Below are 21,829 nucleotides of genomic sequence, written 5' to 3' on the forward strand. Positions count from 1 at the left end.
CAATTCAATATTTTTATAGCTTATACTTGAGTTAACACTATTACAAAACAATGACTATATTTCCCTACACAGTATAACTTTGTGGCTTGTCTGTTTTATACATAATAGTCTGTACCTCTTAATCCCATACCTCTATCTTGCTTCTCCCCATTTCCCTCTGCCTACTGGTAACCACTAGCTTGTTCTATCTGTGAGTCTGTTTCTGTTTTTGCTTTTTTAAAACATTCACTAGTCTGCTTTATTTTTCAGATTGTAGAATCTGATTTATATGCAATAAGTCAATTATATTTCAATAAAACTGGACAGGGGAAAAAGATATGCCCCCAAGAATAGGAGAAGTGTCATTCAGGTGTCCCCGTTGGTCTCTATCCTCTTGCCATCAATCTTGTTGGCATTTGACAAAACTAACCACAGCTTTAGCTTCCCTGGTGGCTTAGTTGGTAAAGAATCTGTTTGCAATGTAGGAGACCCAGTTTTGGCCCCTGGTTTGCAAAGGTCCCCTGAAGAAGGAAATGGCAAACCACTCTAGTATTCTTGCCTGGAAAATCCCATGGACAAAAAGCCTGGCGGGCTGCAGTCCATGGGGCCTTAAACAGTTGGACATGACTTAGCCACTAAACCACCACCAACCACAGCTAAAACCCCAACACTCTGTGGAATCCAGAGTTTAGAATTTCAATTAAGCCAGCATCTTAGTCTCAGTAATTCAATACACAACCGTTCTACCTCTGTCATGAGCTAGGCCTGGTATCAAAGGTGGACAAAACTCTTTGGCTTCATTTACAATCTATGTGTGCAGGTGGCCAATGACAAGAATGTGTGGTCAACTTTCTACCGACCCCATGAGCAGAGTCCTGAGAAAGCAGAAAGGGTGGCCGTCTGGCGGCATCCGCTGGGTACTGTCCCCAAGTAGAAACAGGGCGCAGGAGCCCAGGGTTTACGACTGATTCGTTCCTATGAAACAGTCCTACTCTGCTCGGCAACTGGCAGCCCCAAGGGCCTCTCTTGCTATAAGCAACAAATGATTTTTTAAAATGAAAATGTACCTATTAAATTATCTTTCAATAAAGTAAATTAGGGAGGGATGTCGTGTAGTTACGGCCGCTATTTATGGGAAATCCATCTTGGGACTCTGTGGAAGTGAGATCACCCTGGAGCCCGTTTTCCCTTGGGTAGGAGGGCCGAGAAGTCTGACCGCTGGAGGCTCAGCTGCCGTTTATTTAACCCCCAGAGTAAAGGTCACTCCTGTGAACTGAACTCCATTTTCTTGCATTTTATGCATGATTAAATGGTAATTAAGCTTTAATGAAAAGTGTTAGGCTGATTACAATTAACATAATTGCACTCGTCAGTTCTTGTCCTCATGTTTTACATGCTGTGTGGAGCTGGCAGGACAATGGACCTTGAGTGGGCTTTGACTATCTTGTGATCATTGGTAGTTCATCTTTCTAGGGGAGGGGGTGCTGTTCTATAGCACAGGGCAGGGAAAGTACACGGAAGGAAGGCATGGTGTGTAGCTGCTCTATCAGCGGCCCGTTGGACCTGTACATGGATGTACAGCACTGTGGTTAAGGGCCTCCACCAATAACCAGTTGTTCTTCTCCCAAGGCTGCCTTAACGCTGGGAAGAATGATCATTTTTATAAAATAACATAAGGAAATTTAACAAATGAGAGATTAAACTATGTTCATTTAAATTAAAATGGGTATTAATCTTTGTAAAATGAAAATGGTCTGCTTGGTTTCTACCTGGTATCAAAATATCAGGTAAAGATAAATGTATAAAGAATTACAAAACTTGAAAGGTCAACAAAGATGCATACGTGTTATTAGATCTGTAAAATGTGTTTTTTAGCTGTGAAAACACAGTCTATTCTGACCACTTCTACTGATAATAGATATTATATATGGACTATTTATCTTAATAACTAACATTGGCACACAAGCTAACTCAGCAGTGGAAGAATCTTTATCATTAAAATTAGCATTCAAATATTTATTATTAAAGCCTTTTCTATTAACATCTTTGAATGAAGCTGATGTCAGTAATAAAACACAACCTTTTCAGAAGATCAGCAGATGATATGGTCCTTGTCACACAATCAAAATCATCCTAGTATTTTTAAGATTTGCATCACTGGAAAGTTTTCAAGTATATTCAGTTAGAAAACACTTTGCAGCCACTGACTATATATCATGTTCTAGACATTCTGCCCTCCAGGAACTTAGTCTCATCATTCAGCCCAGGGGATAGTGTCAGTCGTGTCTGACTCTTTGTGACCCATGGACTGTAGCTCACTAGGCTCCTCTGTCCAAGGAATTCTCCAGGCAAGAATACTTGACTTAGTCATTCCCTTCTCCAGGGAATCTTCCCAACCCAGGGATCGAAACTGGGTCTCCCACATTGCAGGCAGATTCTTTACCATCTGAGCCACCAGGGAAGCCCAATCTTAGACTTTTAGATTGCAAATAAGATGCTCACACATGATGGGGCACACACTGTATCAGAAATATTAGCATTGAATTTGGGGACTGCAAGTGACAATGTGATTAATTCTGATTAAGAGGCCTTAAAATATAGTCTGTCCATGTGTGGATTCATTGAGCAAGCAAAGAGGAAAAGCAAGCATAGAGGAAAATATTAGGTAAAGATATACGTATAAAGAATTATGAAGCTTAAAAGGTCAACAAAGATGCATACATGTTAGTAGATCTGTCTAATAACAGATATGTCCATTTACAATGATGTAAAATGGACGTATACCAAACATGTGCCTACAAAGCAGGGCTGGCCTCCTGCTGGCATGGATGTCACAGGAGGTTGACAGGGTTGGGGGGCAGTGATTGTGGATGAAAACTGAAAATGTACAGTAGGTTTTTGCAGAAGTTTGCATACAAGCTTTGACAGCTGTTATTTCTGGCAAGAGGGAGAACCAGAACTCTCTCTGGCTGAGATGGGAAGACAGTGGAGAATTCTGGCCCGAAGCAAGTTGCCTCATTAAGACCCAACCTGGGACTTCCCTGGTGGTCCAATGATTAAGAATCCACCTTGTAATGCAGGGGGCACAGGTTCGATCCCTGGTTTGGGAACTAAGATCCCACAAGCTATGGTGTAACGAAGCCTGCATGCCACAACTAGAGAGTCCATGTGCCACAACGAAAGATTCCACATGATGCAACAAAGATCCCACATCTCACAACTAAGACCCAATGCAGTCAAATAAATAAAGAAGCCAATATATTTTTTTAAAGACCCATCCTGGTTCCTTTGATCAGGAAACACTTATTCAGGAGTGGAGAGAAGAAGCCCATCAGTAAGCTGTGGAGGCTAGGTCCAGGCCAAATGGACTCAGACCAAAGGGGCATGTGTACAGGTGGAGAGAACTGGCTGGATCTGGGACTTTGAATATGGGCCCCACTGAAGGTGATACTGGAGCATATGTGGGGCAGAAGATGAGGGGGTTTGTGAAAAATGACTTCAAAGGCTCTCTCACGAGAAACTCCGAATGGAGCTAGCATTCACCGAGATGGGAAAGGCTTGGAGAAAACCAGGTTTGAGAGTGGAGAGAACTGGAATGTGGTCACGTTCCATGTGCTGAGTCACCTGTTCCTGTCTCCACGTTAAACTGGAGGGAGACCCAAGACTGGCAGTTGAGGACCGGGGGGGGGGGGGTTCAGGAGGCTGGCTGATGAGGCCCAAGGAGAGAATACAGACGGAGGAGAGAGAGACGTGAGGATGGGTCCAGCCTTCACAGCTTGGGGAAGGAAAGATGAGAGCCAGGAAAAAGACTCTAATGGGGTGGCCACTGGAAGAAGGAGGACCAGGAGAAGATGGGGATATGGAAGGCAGCTGAGGAAGGTGTTTTAATAACAGAGAAACAGTCAAAATTAAAAAAAAAGCCCCAATCAGGTATGGGATTCTGTGACTGAGAAGGAGAACAACACTGATGTTTAATTCTCATGCTTTAAGTTTATTGAGAAAAATGTGATAATTCAAATGTCTGAGAAAACTATTCAAAGCTTCTTGAAGCTTCTTCCTTCAATGATTAAGTTACACCTACAATGCAGAGTTCATATAGTATTGGCATAATATCAAGTTAAAATGGTTTACCAAGAAAACTAATTTAATACTATTGAATAAATGTCATTTTTGTTTTGCAACAAAGGCCATACTTGAAAGATCAATTATTTGAGGAAAATATTTAAGTTCCATATTTTTTTTGATTTTATTTTGAAATCATGAAAGTGAAACTGTTAGTCGTGTCCGACTCTTTGCAACCCATGGACTATAAGCCCACCAGGCTCCTTTGTCCATGGAATTCTCCAAGCAAGAATGGTGGAGTGGATTGCCATGCTCTCCTCCAGGGGATCTTCCCAACCCAGGGATCAAACCTGGGTTTCCCACATTGCAGGCAGATTCTTTACCACCTGAGCCACCAGGGAAGCACCTTTGAAATCACAGATTAGTGCCAATACTTCATAGTCTAACATTAGCTTGTCTTAGGAATGGTAGCATTATCTAAGTTACATATAAAGTACCTCTTCTTTTTATGTTCTAGGATTATTAAGACAAATAAATGGGCTTTTCCCAGCTTCTGCCTACAGAAGAGCAGCAAAGATTCTTGGGCTCGAGGGATAGACTCTTCTACATTTTTCAAGGGGATTCAAGCCTTTGTTTTAGAAAGGCTCCAGCCTGGTTTAGTTTCATAGTTGGATTCCCCAATGGGGAAAAGATGGCTCAGAAGCTGCACGAGTAGAAAGTGACACGTTTGGTCATGGGTGCAGGGAGGTTGACCAGATATCCCAGCTTGATGCTGAAGGGGGTTCCTGGGAAGTGAGGATGTTGGTTTCATGGACTTGACATGTTCCTAAATGAAAGATATGACACACTTCCAGGGGATTATTTGAGAAGGTTTCCTTACAGATGTTGGATTTGGAGAAGCCCAAGTAGAAGTGCAGTTACTGGGTGTATAGAAACCTGGAAAGCAACTGTATGGATACAGCTTCTTGAGAAGAACAGTGAGCGCTGACTGAGGGAATCTGAGAGGGAGATATATCACAGCCTGACACCACTCTCCTCCCTGCACCTCTCGTCTCCTGCCCGAGCTCTTCACTGGAGGAGCCAGCTAGAAGGCATCAAGCACGTCCATGCATGTCCACCATTAGGATTGAGAAGCTTGAGACATGGTGGAGAGCAGGTCTAAGCAGACAAAGGGAAAATGTGCTGGGCTGTGTGCTGTGCTAAGTTGTAGTCGCATTTGACTGTAGCCCACCAGGCTCCTCTGTCCATGGGATTCTCAGGCAAGAATACTGGGGTGGGTTGCCATCTCCAGCTCCAGGGGATCTTCCCAACCCAGGGACTAAACCAGCGTCTCCTGCGGCTCCTGCATTGTAGGTGGATTCTTTACCACTGAGCCACTGGGGAAGCGCCAGAGGTCAAGATACAAACCCAAATTTTCAGCGTCACAATTCAAGCCAAATTTTTCTAAACAATGCCAAGCAACGTTTTTATATCTTGCAGTTTTTCCTTCCCATAGAGTTTTAAAAACCTCACAGAAACTCATTCACAAAAATACCTCAGAGTCAACATTATATTTTCACTCTTAAAATGGTATTTCCCAAAGTGTATACCAAATGCTCCTGGAGGAGGGCATGGCAACCCACTCCAGTATTCTTGCCTGGAGAACCCCATGGACAAAGGAGCCTGGCGGGCTACCATCCATAGGGGCGCAAAGAGTCAGACACTACTGAAGTGACCGAGCACGCATGCATGCACACATACCAAATGCTATGTTAAACCATAAATGCCAACATTTAACCATTTTTTTAATCTGCAAAAATGACAATTTCATATTGTTCAAACTAGAACACTTGGAAAACCAAAGTTCAATTAAGCAAGTTTCATTTTTGTAGGCACTTTAACGGATGTGCTCATTTTATCACTTCCTAAGCATCATATTAATTAAATATATTATTTTCATAATTGTAAATATAGGATATAAATGTCTATGCTCTCAAATAACTATAATAAAAGACACTCCTTTGTCTCTAACCCAAACTAGGAAGATGTCTTTTAAAAGAAAATATAATGAGGAATATAAAAAAATAAGTGATTTCTTTGTTCCACCAGATGAATTTTTAAAAGGGAAGATTTTAAAAGGTCAGAAATAAAAGAACATTCTCTTACCAGATAGTCCCACAATCACACTCCTTGATATTTATGCAAAGGAGTTAAAAACTTATGTTCATACAAAAAGCTACATGCAAATGTTTATAGCAGCTGTATTCATAATCACCAAAAATTGGAAGCAACCAACATGTCCTTCATTAGGTGAATGGATAAACAGTGATACATCCAGACAATGGGATATTATTCAGCACTGAAAAGAAATGAGCCATCAAGCTAAGGGAAGACCTAGAGGGACTTTAAATGTACATTATTAACTGAAAGAAGCCAATGTGAAAAGGCTATATACTATATGATTCCAACTACCTGATACTAGAAAAGGCAGAATTATGGAGAAAGAAAAAATATCACTGTTTGCCAGGGATTAGTTAGGACGGGGGAGGAATGAATGGGAAAAGCACAGAGGATTTTTAGGGCAGTGAAACTGCTTTGTATGAGACGGTAATGATGGATACAAGTTATTACACACTTGTTCAGACTCACAGAATGTGCAACACAAGAGTGAACCCCATGTAAACCACGGCCTTAGGGTGATGACGCGTTAGTATGGGTTCATCTGCTGTAACACATGAACCATCTGGTGGGGATGTTGATAATGGGGGAGGCTGTGTATAGGCCGAGGCAGAGGCTACATGGGAAATCTCTGCACGTTCTTCTCAAATGTGCTGTGAACCTGAAACTGCCCTTAAAAAGTCTATTATAAAGGGACAAAAAAGCAAAAACACAGCCAGGAGAGAACATAATGGATAGGAGAGGAAACATAACCTCATAATGATACCGATGTTTTTGTTGTCAAAGAAGGACAGTGCAGCACACACCTGCCCTGTACTTTCACCACTGTTTCTGAAGACAGCAGACATTTTTATCTCATAGAAAAAGAGCAACAATGATATGATCTTGGAATGAAAACATTTTTTCCCCCCATGCCAGGATAACTGGAGCAAACTTACCTTGATACTTTTGCCATAAACCAGTGAAATTTTTACTGCATAGAGATTCCATTCCGTGAGCACATGTTCACAAATTACTGCCTCGAAGCACAGCAAACCCGAGGTAAGAAACTGCGCAGTCTTTAACCTCAATTTCATTACCAACCCCTTAAAACATCAAATTGACCTCAGTCCATTTTCTAATGTAAACCTTAAATGTGGCTCGCAAGTGACCTGCCAAGAGATGAATCGAACCAGAATGTGTTTATGTGAAAATTCCGCTCGTTTTACGATGACCGCTGACCCTGGGAGCTACCACGTTATACGACACTTCTACATGCTGTGGTTTGAAGGGAGGGTATTCACAGACTCAACTGCCACAAAATATCCCCACCCCTTCCGTCTGGAAGCCGTTGCTTATAAATGTGCTGGACAGCGAAGGCGGGGACCGTCTTCAAGAGGTAACCATTTAAAGCTACAAACACGGAGCCACTAAATCCTCAGAGATTACTGTCCTACAGAAGCTGCTTGACATCTCAGCCCTAAGGAGGGAAAATGGCAGGGGAGTTGACAGCAGACGGTGGAAGCAGACTGCAAACGTCCAGATTTCATGGCAGCAACCAGGGGGGTGAGGGAGCCTGGGCTGGATGTCAGGCGTGGGGAGGGGGCGCCCAAGATAAACTTGACCTGCTGGTACAGACTCACACCGGTCTGGGGCCCAAGTTCAGATACTTACTGATTAACTCAAACCTTTAAAGTATTTTCTTTCCATATAACTAAAGAGAGTATGCTTCCCTTGTAGCTCAGTTGGTAAAGGATCTGCCTGCAATGCAGGAGACCTGGGTTCGATTCCTGGGTTGGAAAGATTTCCTGGAGCTGGAGATGGCAACCCACTCCAGTATTCTTGCCTGGAGAATCCCATGGACAGAGGAGCCTGGTGGGCTCGCGAGAGTCGGACACAACTTAGCGACTAAACCACCACCCCCCAAGACAGCATCCGTCTATCACCATCTGAGAGTGGAGAGAGTTTCCTAAGACAAACCATTCTCTTGATAGGGGTTTTCAAAGTTTCATATTTTGCTCAACAAAAGGTCCATCTCTGTCGGGAGTGGGGGGCGCCTTAAGACACGAATGGGCCCTGTCTCCCTGGCAACCCCGGGATGTGAGGACCGCGGAGGGAGGAGGGGCCGTTCACCTACTTGAGAACTGCACGGAGAAGCCGGACTTGCTGATGAAGAAGTCGCTGTCGAACTGCAGGGTGAGGGAGTTGAAGGTGCTGTGGATGTCCTCGGGCAGCGCCGAGCCGCTCCACTCCTTCAGCAGGATGGCGCTGTCCGCCGGGCCGTCCCACACCCGCAGGATGTCGTGGGCCAGCTCCGTGTCAAACACGATGAAGTGCAGGCTGCAAGGAGAACACGGCTGAAGGGGGCCGGCAGCGAGGGCGCCGGGCCCAGAGCTCAGGTGCGTGCCAGCCCGCTCCCCGTCCCCCAGCCCCACCCCGGGGGACGCCGGGGAGCCTGCAGCCTCACCGGGCGGGCACAGTGGCCCGCCAGCAAACAGCGGAGCCCGCTGCTTCTGTCCGAGATGGACACAGTGGGTGCTCAGGGATGAAACCAGGTCTTCGGAGACCGTCAGCTCTTTTCACGACTCAAAGCTCTTTCGGGCACGCTGACCAAAGATGGGTTTGACACAACTTTGTTCTAAGCTAATGACAGGTTGTGATGCCTGCGGTACCGGTGTCGTTCCCGAAACGCCCACGAGGTGGCAGCATGCATGCCAGGAGAGACCTGGCAGAGAGGATGGTGTTTACACCAGGATGGTGTTTACACAGCCACCTGTATCTGAGTGATCTCGGTTTATGCTGTGTCTGCTTTTATACAGTCTCTTTTCAGGAAAAGTACATGATTTGAGATACCAACACAAAAGCGGAATTGTGTAGTATAAACTCCTTTTCTTATAATATTCTAACATACTTCGATCAGATTTACAGATATTCTTCAGAGTAACTTAAAAATTCTCTATGTCAGAGGAAGCCACAGACCTGTAGTTCTATCTATGGCAATTCAAATGGATAAAAGAATTTAATATCAACATAAATCCATATTTCCTGAATACTTTTATCATCTTTCAATTACTGCTAATTGCATGAAATTGTAAGAAAGATAAAAATTACAATAACTACTATACAAAACACTGTACTCAAATACTAATTACTTACTTTGTGCATATTATATACTCAAAGAAAATATCTAACCCTGAATAAAGTATAAAGCATGTAGTATATCTTTAAATGTTCAATTTAAAATATCTTTAATATAGAGGGAAGCACAGAATACAGTAGACACTTGGATATCCACCATTATCTTAACATTTTTCCCTATTTGCTTCAGATGTCTTTTTTAAAAAAATCTATATTAATAATACAGTCCTACTCCCCCTCCTCTCCTCTTACTCACTGTTTTTCCTCTCACTCCCACTTCCTGAAATCACAATGGTTTCTTCTCATTTATATTTTCATGATTTTCATATGCATACATGTGTATACATGTCTCCAAAAATATATAGTACTATTTTGTCTGTTTAACAATAATTACATAATAGATGTACTTTTGGCATGTATACGCTTATCTCATGTTCAAGTTGCTTTTTTTTTTTTTTCTAGCTTTTATGTATGGCTTTGTTTTTTTTTTCTATATTTGGTCACTCTGCATAGCTTGCAGGATCTTAGTTCCCCAATCAGGGATCAAACCTGGGCCCTCAGCAGTGAAATTGCAGAGTCTTTACCACTGGACCGCTAGGGAATTCCCTCAAGTTGCTTTTTTATGTCGAGTGTTGGGTGGAATTCCTCTAAACTAGACATGTAGACTTTGGTCACTCACTTCATAAGCAGAATAAATGCTTCACTTGTCTAGGTCTCTACCAAAAGATAGTCAGTCTCTATATTTTATGACGATAAATGGTACTCATTCTTGGATCTCTCTAGGCTCAGAAAGAGAAATGGCAAAGTTGTTCTCCCTGTAACTGTAGCTACGTACAGACTCACAATAAACTGCAAAGGGCTCTGTGTTGCCACGTCTTCACCAATACCTGATGGCATCAGCCTACAATAGCTATATAAAGAGAAAACGTGATGGTCGTGGGAGGATCTCTTGTTTAAATGACATCTCCCCAAATATTTGTGAGGTTGACCATACTATTGTGAGTCTAAGGCAAACCCCCTTCAGTATACAATGCAGTTCAACAATTCAAGGAACACTTCTTGAGCATCGACTATTATCAGGCACTCTTTGAGGAATTTTGGATATATCAGTGAACTAAAGGAAAACCCCTGCCTTTGTGGAGCCTGCACAGCTGGTAATGGCAAGAGATGAGCAAAAAAACCCAGAAACTAAAAAATAAGAAAATTGCATGTTCGTAAGTGGTAAATGTCACTGAGAAAAGAAAAAAAAAAGCAGAGCAGAATAAGCAGCATCGGCCTTGACGGAATTGAAGGGCGGGGAGGAGATTAAGAAATTAAATGGCATGGCTGGATAACCCATGTTGGGAGGAGAGCTTTGAATAGAGACTTGAAGGAGATGAGAGGTTTGTTATATTTGATGAGGATCTTCCTGAACCAGAGATCAAACCCAGCCTCCTGCATTGCAGGCGGATTCTTTACTGTCTGAGCCACCAGGGAAGCCCCACGTTTGATGAGAGGGCAAAGTGAACCCAGCAAAAGCCCTACACAGAGGGCACGGCTTCCATGTTTGAGACCACGTGGGCAGGCAGTGTAACGAGCGAGCAGAGAGAGGGCCTGTGCAAGAGGCGCTAAGGCCAGAGAAACATGCAGGTGGTGGCCGGGGGTGCGAAGGAGTGAGGCCCAGGGCTTGGAAGCTTATTCTGCGGGTTCTGGCTCTCACCCCGGGTGATCCACCAGGGCGGTTTGTGGTGAAGCAGTCACCCCACCTGTGATTTAAAAAGAAAAAGGAAAATTGCTCTGTGCTTGTGTTGACAACAAGCTCTCCAGGGAAAGACAGAACCAAGAGTCAGATGTGAGCTGCTTAGAGTAGTGGGCTGGGGAGCGCTGAGCGGCTGGAAGACTCTGGGCATGGTGCGATGGTGGGGACATGGCTGGGGGAGGCCTGCGGGGTGAAGAGAGGGGGCGAGGTCACTCGAGGGTTTGTGCGTAGGAACGAGAACGGTGGGGAAGTCACGGCTAGCGGGGGAGGGTGCAGCTGCAGGGTTTGTGGCGTGGGAAGACCAGACATTCTGGGTGGGGCCTGTGAGTTCAAGATGCACACCGGACAGTGAGCTGCTCATGCCAATCTGGAGCTTTGCAGAGAAGTCTGGAAGGCAAGAATAAACCTGTGTGTTGAGCAAATAAATGGCTTTAAGCCATGGGACGAGAGGAGACCATCATAGGTCTTAGGCAGAGGGAAGAAGCGGACCGAGACTGAATGACCCCTTCACTGCTGAGGGAAATCCATAGGATTGCTGCTGCATCTCTTACCACTGTTTGTGTACGGTATTGTATTCTTATGGAAAGATTTTATCACATACTCTATCATTTTAAGAAAAATCCCCTAATGCTCACTATGCTGGGAAGGTTTTTATCTAGTTATGCTGTTGATTATGAAAATGCATTCAGTTCTATCAAACTACTTTTTCTAAACCTGTTTAGATGATCAGACAGGTCATTTTTCTTACTATATAAATGGGAGTAACTTTAGAGTTCAGCTTTTAATTTTTATTTGTAGCTCTTGTTCTTTGATATGAAGGTTATTTTAGTCTTATTAAATGTATCAGATCATTTCTCTAGTTTTTTTTTTGCCTGGAAGATTTTTCCAATATATTGACATAATATAACCTATTATTTTTTTCAATGTTGTAAAAATAATTTCTATTGTGGGAGTGTATTTTTATTCCATTTCTAATATTGATTATTTGGGTTTCCTGTATTTTATCTGAATATGTCAGTTATTTTTCTACTCAGTGATAATTTTTTCGAGAATCAGTTTGTGGGTTTGGTAATTCTCTACATGGCTTCTTCCACTAATTTATTTTACTCTGTTTGCTGTTTTTCCACTCTACTTTTTTGAATTTATTTTGATACCATGTTTCAAATTCCCTTATCTGGAAGCTTAACTTACTGACCTTCTAGTGATCTGTTTTTCTAATACTTGTATTTAGGGCTGTAAATTTCACATTAATCTGTTCATCACGTGTCTTTTATTTTCAAAATGGAGAATGCATTTTATTACTTTCTTGTTATACTTTTCTATTTCTATTACATTTTGATCAGGATGTGGAGTATAGAAGAAAGTGATTTTCTGTTTTATTGATTAGCTTTCTTCTAGTTTGTGATCATATCTGTACATGTTTCATATTTACTTGAACAGAATGTACAAATTCTACTTGAAGGCTGTATAACTCCTTTAAATAAATTCAGTAATTGCATGGTTCAAATCTTCTGTAACCTTACTAATGTGTTACCTATTTGATATATGAGTCATAAAGAATTATAAGAGGTGTGCTGTGCAATTTCCAATGTCTCCAACTAATTTATTTACTTTGTTTGTATTAAACTATGTTCCTAGCTGGATACTAGTTTCTCCTAAGAGTCACATATGCTTGGTGAGTATATATCAAATAGTATTTTGTGTGTTCACAGTAATTATATAGGCATTCCCTGGTGGCCTAGTGGTTAGGATGCCAGGCTTTCACTGCCATAGTCAGGGTTCAGTCCTTGGCAAGGAAAATAAGATCCCACAAGCTGCAAGGAATAGCCAAAATAACTTGCAAAACAGGAACTCTTATAAAGGAATGATGGGCAGTTTGAATATAGATTCCAGGTTGACAGTTTTATATATATAATTATCTGGTTCATGAAAAAAGTTGCACTGCAGTTAATGGAGAAACACTGGCTTATCAACAAATGTTCGATTGAAATGCACTGTGGACAAAAAAATTTCCTTGAATCTTCCTCATAACTTACACAAAAATTAATTCCAGATGGAATGAATACATGTAAGTGTGGAAGATAAAATAAGTCTTCTGCATAAATCCTAAGATAATGTTTTTTATAATTTTGGAGAGGCAAGATTTCTTAAACTGGACACAAAAATGTTAAGATAAAAACTGATATAACTCAATTTGAATACAGATAAACACACTAGCCATGAAAGAAAAATGAGCCAAAATGAATTTGATTCATTGAAATTGAAAACTGTCTTTTCATAATGATGAAAAGACATCATTATGAAACCAGAAAGACAGACCAGAGTATAAGAATATAGCTACTGAATATAGAGTCAACAAAAGATTGCATTCAGATGTATAAAAACTATATACACATCAATAAGTAAAAGACAGGTATTCTCATACGAAAAGAGATGGATGAAAGACTTCAACTGAAAATTCATAAAAAGGATACTCGAGAGACCAATAAATACAAAAAAGTGATGGCCATGATCAGTCATCAGGCAAAAGCAAATTAAAACAACTATATACCTACTGTTGCTGCTACTGCTAAGCCGCATCAGTTGTGTCCGACTCTGTGCGACCCCATAGACGGCAGCCCACCAGGCTCCCCCGTCCCTGGGATTTCCCAGGCAAGAGTACTGGAGTGGGGTGCCATTGCCTTCTCCGATATACCCACTAGAATGACTAAAAGGGAACATCGTCAAGGCCAAGTACAGTGAAAGCAGAAGTACCTGGGAGGGACCCGCACTGTGATGGGAGTGGGGAGGTATAACCACATCAGGAAATCATCTGACAGCACCTACAGCAGCTGAGTGCAGTGCACGCCCGAGAGAAAAGCACACACACAATCATTGCATGATGCATGAAAGCACATTCAACACCACACCATTTGCAGTAACCTCAGACTGGACTATAAACAGTCCACATGCCCATCAACACACAGAATGAATAAATCATGGCCTACTAATGCAATGGAATAATTTTCCTGTATCAATGGGAGGGAAGGTGGAGGAAATCAAGACGCACTGTAGAACTCGATTTTCATAAAGTTCAAAGTAAGGCAAAAACGCCTCTGAAGTCAAGATAGCAATTATCCTTAAGAACGGTAGCTTGAATGGAGCTCAAAGAGCACACCCTGGGCTCTGATCTGGCTGCTGGCTCCACGGGGAGTTTTTATAAATAAGCTGTACAATTGTGATTGGGATAGTCTTTTGTGCCTATGATCCATGCTAATGAGAAGACATAGACAAACACATGCGGATCCACCCTGGGGCTGTAAGTTTTGCCATTTGGGAAATACCATGCAAATTCACAAATGATACTGTGGATGTTGTTTAGTTACTCAGTCGTGTCTGACTCTTTGCGACCCCATGGACTGTAGCCCACCAGGCTTCTCTGTCCATGGAATTCTCCAGGCAAGAATACAGGAGTGGGTTGCCATTCCCTTCTCCAGGGGATGTTCCTGACCCAGAGATTGAACCCCTGTCTCCTGTATTGGCAGGCAGATGCTTTATTACTGAGCCGCCAGGGAAGCCCTACAATGATATAACAACATTTTAATATAGACAAAGAAATGGTCATTTTTCATTAAAAAATAATGAAAGTCAATATGCAGACATTATACTACTAGGTAGGGAAAGTTTAAAAACTGATTTTAAAAAGTACCATCCTAAAGAAACTACTATTTATTTCAGATACAGTCATTCAAGAAAAAATACACTTTGCTGAACATTTAATTTTCAAGCACATGGATTTTTAAAAACTATATTTGATATTAATTTCTCATTTAAATGCTTTATTCTCTGCAATCACCCTCATTGTTTTATTCAGTCCAACTTTATTGAGGCTTTCATGGCTAAGTCAAAGATCTCTCCTAGTAAATGTCATATTGCACTTGAAAATATGTGGGTGATTTTCACATATCTTTTGATATTGATTTCGAACATAATTCCACAGAGATAAAGAGAACAGACTCTGTATAATTTCAATGCCTTTAGACCAGGAAAATTTTGCGCCTTGTTTTATGTCCCTGTACGTTATAGTGTCTCCTGGTTTATAGTGTATGGGAACTTGAATAAAATTTGTATCCTGCTATTATGTGAAAATTGTGTGAATCTTAGTTATGTTGAATTCGTTCATGGTGCTTTTCTGGTCTACTGTATCTTTCTACTTTTCTGTCTATTCATTCCATTAATTTTTGAGACTTTGGTAATGAAATTCCAACTAAAGTTCTTAATTTATCTACTTAAAAATAATTGTAATATATAGTGGAACTGAATGCAACTTTCCAAGTCTCCTGTAAATGTGTTACCATATTTTCACAATTTAAAAATAAAAAAGAAAGCGAAAATACACTTTGCAACATACAATGTCACAAGCTTTAATACATGTGGACAGAACATCAGATGAACAAAGTGTCAGGTATGTTTATTCTGTTCAAGATGCCTGGGAAGGGTCTTATCAGGCAGAGGGAAATAGCAACGATAATTCAGTAAAGAGGATGAGACAGAAAGTGACTAAACAAATACATTCACCAACACGCTAAGAGTGTGAAAATGCAAAAGTTACAAATATAACAAGTAAAATGATGTAAAGATTTTCTTTCCTACCAGATTGGCCGAGATAATAACACTTCATTCTGTTTCAGTGAGAATGTGGAGACTCCATCTTTTCATATACTGTTGAAGGCCATATCTTCTCTTTTTAAAAGCAATTTGGTAATGGCCATAAAGATTTAAATGTGCATAAACAGCAAGTCCAGCTTTCGAAATTCATCATAGGAAGTAGCCTCGAGGTGATATATTGGGAAGATGTTAGCGTGGCTGATATCAGTGAAAAGCTGAAAACAATCTGAATATCCCAATAGGGTACAGTTTAAATAAATTATGGTGCATTCAAGCAATGGTATCTTCTTCCACAACTAAATAGAATGAGGTGGAATTACAAGTAAGGACATTAAACTTTGACCATGTTTATTGACTGAAGAAAATCTTCAGAATAATATTAAGGTATGATACTATTTTTCAAAAATAATTAAACAAGTAGACATTAATTAATTGTTTAATTAAACAATTAAACATATATATATATATGTTTCCTTTAAGAAATCATACAACTATACAACAAATTTTGCATCTAGGATTACAGCAAACTACTTTCCAGGCTTTTTATCTTCCTGCCACACTTTTCTAGTATTTCAAAAATTGAGAAAATAAGTAACTTTGAATATCATGAAGCTGAACTTGAGTTTATTCTGCACATAATGAGCAAAGTATGTATATTTTTAAAGTGGGCAAGTGATATGATCAGCTTTGTTTGATAGAACTATTTGTATTAAGACACATAAAAATGATTCAACCATTTGACCCAGAAAGAATGTTCCTAAGAATTTATTCCAAGGTATTAATTATCAATACAAGCAAAGCTTTACTTGTGATACCATTTGCCATATAATTACATGTAATATTGAAAACTAGAAATGATGAAAATTAGAAATCTTGTAAACAACCAGCAAGAGAAATAATATTTAATTATGGTCACCCATACTGTAGCTTATGTAAAGGTTCATGTAAGGGAGGCTGGATGGGAGGGGAATTAGGGGAAAATGGATACATGTAAATGCATGGTTGCAAAGAGTTGGAAACAACTGAGCGACTGAACTGAACTGAACTGATATGCATGGCTGAGTCCCTTCGCTGTTCACCTGAAACTGTCACATTTTGTTAATTGGCTATAATCTAATACAAAATAAATAAATTTTTAAAAGTCCATATAAGACATATGTCAACATGGTAACAATGATGTCCAATATGGGGGAAATGCATGCCTTTTTTTAATGCTTTTGAAGATGTCTATATGTTCATTTTTCAACCATATAAAATTAATATTATAATTAAAAAAAATAAAACACGTTCCTTAAGAGTGGGAGCAGTGGCTGGGAGAAAGCTGGGCAGGATGGTCAGATAACAGGCCCAGTGAATCATGGGTCTGGCCCAGCGGGCTCCGGATGTGGAATTACCAGGATGTGTGGCCACACGGGTGTGGAGGGGGAGGGAGGAGCCCTGATACTAAGAGGCTGGCCTGGATGTTTTGCTGTGCAGTGACGGCCCGACTTTAGAAGGGAGGGGTGCTGGGATAGACGCTGAGTCCAGAGAAGAAAGCAGACTATTTTTAGATGAGATGATAAAAATGAAATTCTGGTTGACCTTTTAACTTGGCCCCCAAGGATGGGAAGAATCTGGAGGTGGGCAACAGTCAGAAACTGCAGGGAGCACAGGTGGAAAGCGAGCTGTGATGACAGAGCTGGGGTCGGAGACTCACGCACGCGTCATCTGTGCTGAGCATAAAGCCTGCGTGAGTCATCGGGCCAAACCTGTAGGGGACCAGGCACCAAGTCCTGAGGGTGTTTCGGTCTGTCTAAGGAGCTCACACCTGCCGATTAGCCAAGGGGTGGCTGAGAGCATGAGGGGGCGGAGGGCAGCTTTGGGAGGCTGGGCGGGGAGAAGGGTAGAGTAAGAGCAGAGTAACGGGCCCGTGAAGTGGGCACTGGGCGTCATGGATAAGAAAAGACACCAACAGTGGGAGAGCTGACAAGGCTTTGGCTCACATGCAGCTGATTTTTTTTCTCAGAGCCTATTATGAAGAAAAAATCAATAGATTAATACCTGGTGTTTTTTTCAGTTGGGAGAATATTGGAGATTGGGGAGTGAAAAATAAGGAAGAGCAGAACATATTATTATTGAAAATAAAAACCTCCACCACTTGGAGGAAGACAGGCATTAAGAAAGATCAGGAGTAAAGAGGCTTGGAGGAAATGATAATAGTTATCCTGAAGGTGTGCCTGCAGGGTGTCTGTGAGGCACTGGTCTCTGAAACAGAAGCCATGGCAATCCCCCACACCCCAATTAACTATTTCTCCTAAACCCCATTCCTATGTCATTAGAATTTCACTTTCAGAGTTAATCGCTTTTCAGTTCTTCCTACACGTTCCTTTTCATTGGCCAGTTCCCTTTCTGATGATCCATTTTCGTACAGTGTCAAGTGGGATCATCACTGGGAGACAAGGAAGAAATACAAGGAGGTGCTTTGCTGTCTGTGTTTGCACTGACTGCAGATGCCTGGTGAGTGATCCTGCACTGGAAGGCACACGACGTGACCAGGTGTGTCTGTTGTTTATGCTGAGACTGAAGGGCTAAGAGGAGGTCTGTGCTTCATGAAACCCATCATAGCACATCTGCAAAGGTAACTAAATGTGAATGAACCCTGTTGTTGCAGCACTGGTGCTGTTTCATGAAGCAAGGTGACTAAAATTGCTTGTATCAGGATCTTGCACCGTGAGGGGTGCCTGCAGGGTTCTGCCCCCCACCCCCTGCAGGTGGCTGGTCCGGTTCCTGAAACCCTGCAGCTGCTTCCCTGGGTCCAGCTAAGGAGTGCTGGGGTCCAGCCTCACACATGGGGCAGACTTTGAAGTGCTACTGCTCTCTTTTCTTTAGAGGGCTGGAATTCTTTTGACTGCTTATTTCCTCACATTATCCACAAAAATAAATGGATATTTATTTTTGTCACCCTAAAAGAAAAGGGGCATTTGAGATGTTTTGATTCCTGCCCCTGAGCCTGTCAGTCTTCTCATTAAAAAAAAACTTGTAACTCATGTTCCTGGCACATTTACCACAGCTTGACCTCAAACTCAGAGAAAAATGTCCAGTTAAGTGGAATAATTCGCTGAGTCTGTGTCTCACAGGGATCTTGAAGGTTGGTCAAAACTAATTTAAAATTATCCTAGAGCTACAGACCAGACCTTCCCCCTAATTTCTATATATTCCAGCACAGCCAGGACCACGACCCGCATTGCACTTTCTTTAAAAGTTTGCACAGGAGCAGTTTTGACAGTTAATGCATGTTTGGTGGTGGTGGTTTAGTCGCTAAGTCATGTCTGACTCTTGTGACCCCATGGACTGTAAGCCCACCAGGCTCTCCTGTCCAAGGGATTCTCCAGGCAAGAATATTGGAGTGGGTTGCCATTTCCTTCTCCAGGGGATCTTCCCGACCCAGGGATTGAACTTGGGTCTCCCGCATTGGAACTTCCCTGGTGGCTCAGCTGGTAAAGAATGGGTGCTTGATAGGCCTCTAATGATTTCAATACTACATGAGCTATTTCTAATAGAATCCCCTGATGCTGAGAAAGATTGAAGGCAACAGGAGAAGGGGGCAGAAGAGGATGAGATGGTTAGATAGCATCACAAATTCAATGGACATGAATTTGAGCAAACTCTGGGAGATAGTGAAGGACAGAGGAACCTGTTGTGCTGTAGTTATGGGGTCACAAAGAGTAGCACATGACTTAGTGACTGAACAACAACAATGACAACAATGACCACATGTCCAAATGCAATTTTGTAAGAAAGAAGAGAAATACTCTCAAAGTGAATTTTCCAGACAATTAGACTTGTGAAAAAGCAATTAAAGCCAAGGAACAATATAGACATATGATTATGCAAAACACTGTCTTGATGCTGCTTGCGGGGATGCGTTTACAATGCTGCTACCTTTACTGTATAAATGACAGCTGTGCTCAGAATGAAATGCACTGGGTCTCAGACACATGTTTACAAATAACTCTCCAAGTGGCTAAATTTACTGCACTGTCTTATGATTGACTTTTAATTAAATTTAGTTCTGGAAACTGTCTTATAGGATGCTGTGAAAATTATAAATGTCTTCTAGACCCAAGTGCCCTATTACAATAACTATTTTCATGTCTTCTATTATCTCGAACAAAAAGTGATCGCAATGTACATCAGAAACTGCTCTGGGCCTCAAGAAAATAAAAATAAACACAGTAATAATTGGCATGAAATGTTGAAACCAAACTTTTCATAATTTCTGAGGTTTTGTTGCTTATTTATTTTTAAGAGTGAAAAGCATTGACATTTAACAAATCATAATAGAATGTATGGTAAGGCATTCCATTCATATTAATAATTTTAATGCATAAATTAATCCCTGGATTCATAACTACATGACTGGTGTATTCCTCACTTTCAAGCAAACAGTTGAGATAATATTGACTCTGATACCAATGAAATAACTAAGATTAAGTAAACTAGACAAAAAATATCCAAGCTGAGACCAAGCTCTAATTTTCTTGGTGTCAGTACCGTTTTAAATCTAAAATTATATATTATGTGTTTTTAAGTATGTTATTTTCTAGACTGCCATACTAAAAGCAGCACATAATTTCTTAATGAACCAAAATCACCAGAAACATTTTGGGATAAAGTTGGACACTGACAGAGTAAATTAATTACAAGTGCTGATGTTTGTTTCTTAACTTCCTTATTAGGAAGGATTTTATGCCTTAAATAAAAAGATTAATTTACAAACTGAGTAGCTTAAAAGATATGCACAAGAAGAAAAAATTCCCCAAACAACAATCGGTGTAGTTAGCATTTTTGTTTTCCTAGAACATTAATGGTTAAATGACAAAGTCAGTTCATAATTAAAAAAAAGAAAAAGTTGTATATTTTTTATTACTTCATCTCATTATTTATTAATTTCTTAACTCTTTTCTTATTAAAATGTTAACAAAGTATTAGATTCACCTGCAAAGAGTGTCTGTCACTTGCTTTGCATTTAGGGAAACAAGTGCTCTTTTTTGGTTCTTGGGAAGCAAATCACAAAAGGATGTTCAATAAGTAGAATGGATACAAAAACAAGACCCCTATATATGCTGTCTACAACAGACCCACCTCAAACCTAGGGACACAAACAGACTGGAAGTGAAGGGCTGGAAAAAGATATTTCACGCAAATGGAGACCAAGAGAAAGTAGGAGTAGCAATACTCATATCAGATAAAATAGACTTTGAAATAAAGGCCATGAATAGAGACAAAGAAGGATACTACACAATGATCAAAGGATCAATCCAAGAAGAAGATACAACAATTATAAATATATATGCACCCAACATAGGAGCACTGCAATATGCAAAGAAAATGCTAACAAGTATGAAAGGGGAAATTAATGGTAACGCAATAATAGTGGGAGACTTTAATACCCCATTCACATCTATGGACAGATTAACTAAGCAGAAAATTAGCAAGGAAACACAAACTTGAAATGATACAATGGACCATTAGACCTAATTGATATCTATAGGACATTTCACCCTAAAACAATGAATTTCACCTTTTTCTCAAGTGCACATGGAACCTTCTCCAGGATAGATCACATCCTGGGTCATAAATCTAGCCTTGGTAAATTCAAAAAAGTTGAGATCACCTCAAGCATCTTTTCTGATCACAATGCGGTAAGATTAGATGTCAACTACAGGAAAGAAAAAAAAAAACTATTAAAAATACAAACAGATAGAGGCTAAACAACACACTTCTGAATAACCAACAAATCACAGAAGAAATCAAAAAAGAGATCAAAATATGCATAGAAATGAATGAAAATGAAAACACAACAACCCAAAACCTATGGGATTCAGTAAAAGTAGTGCTAAGGAAAGGAGAAGTTTCATAGCAATACAAGCCTACCTCAAGAAACAGGAGAGAAATCAAATAAATAACCTAACTCTACACCTAAAGCAACTAGAAAAGGAAGAAATGAAGAACCCCAGGGTTAGTAGAAGGAAAGAAATCACAAAAATTAGGGCAGAAGTAAATGCAAAAGAAACAAAAGAGACCATAGCAAAAATCAAATCAACAAACTAAAAGCTGGTTCTTTGAGAAGATACATAAAATAGACAA

The 21,829-nt window shown here is 40.7% G+C and overlaps 1 protein-coding gene across 1 annotated transcript in view; it reads right to left on the bottom strand.

Annotated features, from left to right (window-relative positions):
• The window catches only part of CSMD1 (CUB and Sushi multiple domains 1), a 1,578,457-nt gene that overhangs the window by 268,585 nt on the left and 1,288,043 nt on the right, over positions 1-21,829 (bottom strand). The window contains exon 25 of the mRNA XM_081517452.1: positions 8,315-8,517. Coding sequence (XP_081373578.1) covers positions 8,315-8,517 — 203 coding nt within the window. The remainder of the gene's footprint in view (positions 1-8,314; positions 8,518-21,829) is intronic.

The sequence above is a fragment of the Giraffa tippelskirchi genome, chromosome 8 (genome assembly GCF_054371585.1).
Source record: "Giraffa tippelskirchi isolate mGirTip1 chromosome 8, T2T-mGirTip1v1.2.pri, whole genome shotgun sequence".
Lineage (NCBI taxonomy): Eukaryota > Metazoa > Chordata > Mammalia > Artiodactyla > Giraffidae > Giraffa > Giraffa tippelskirchi.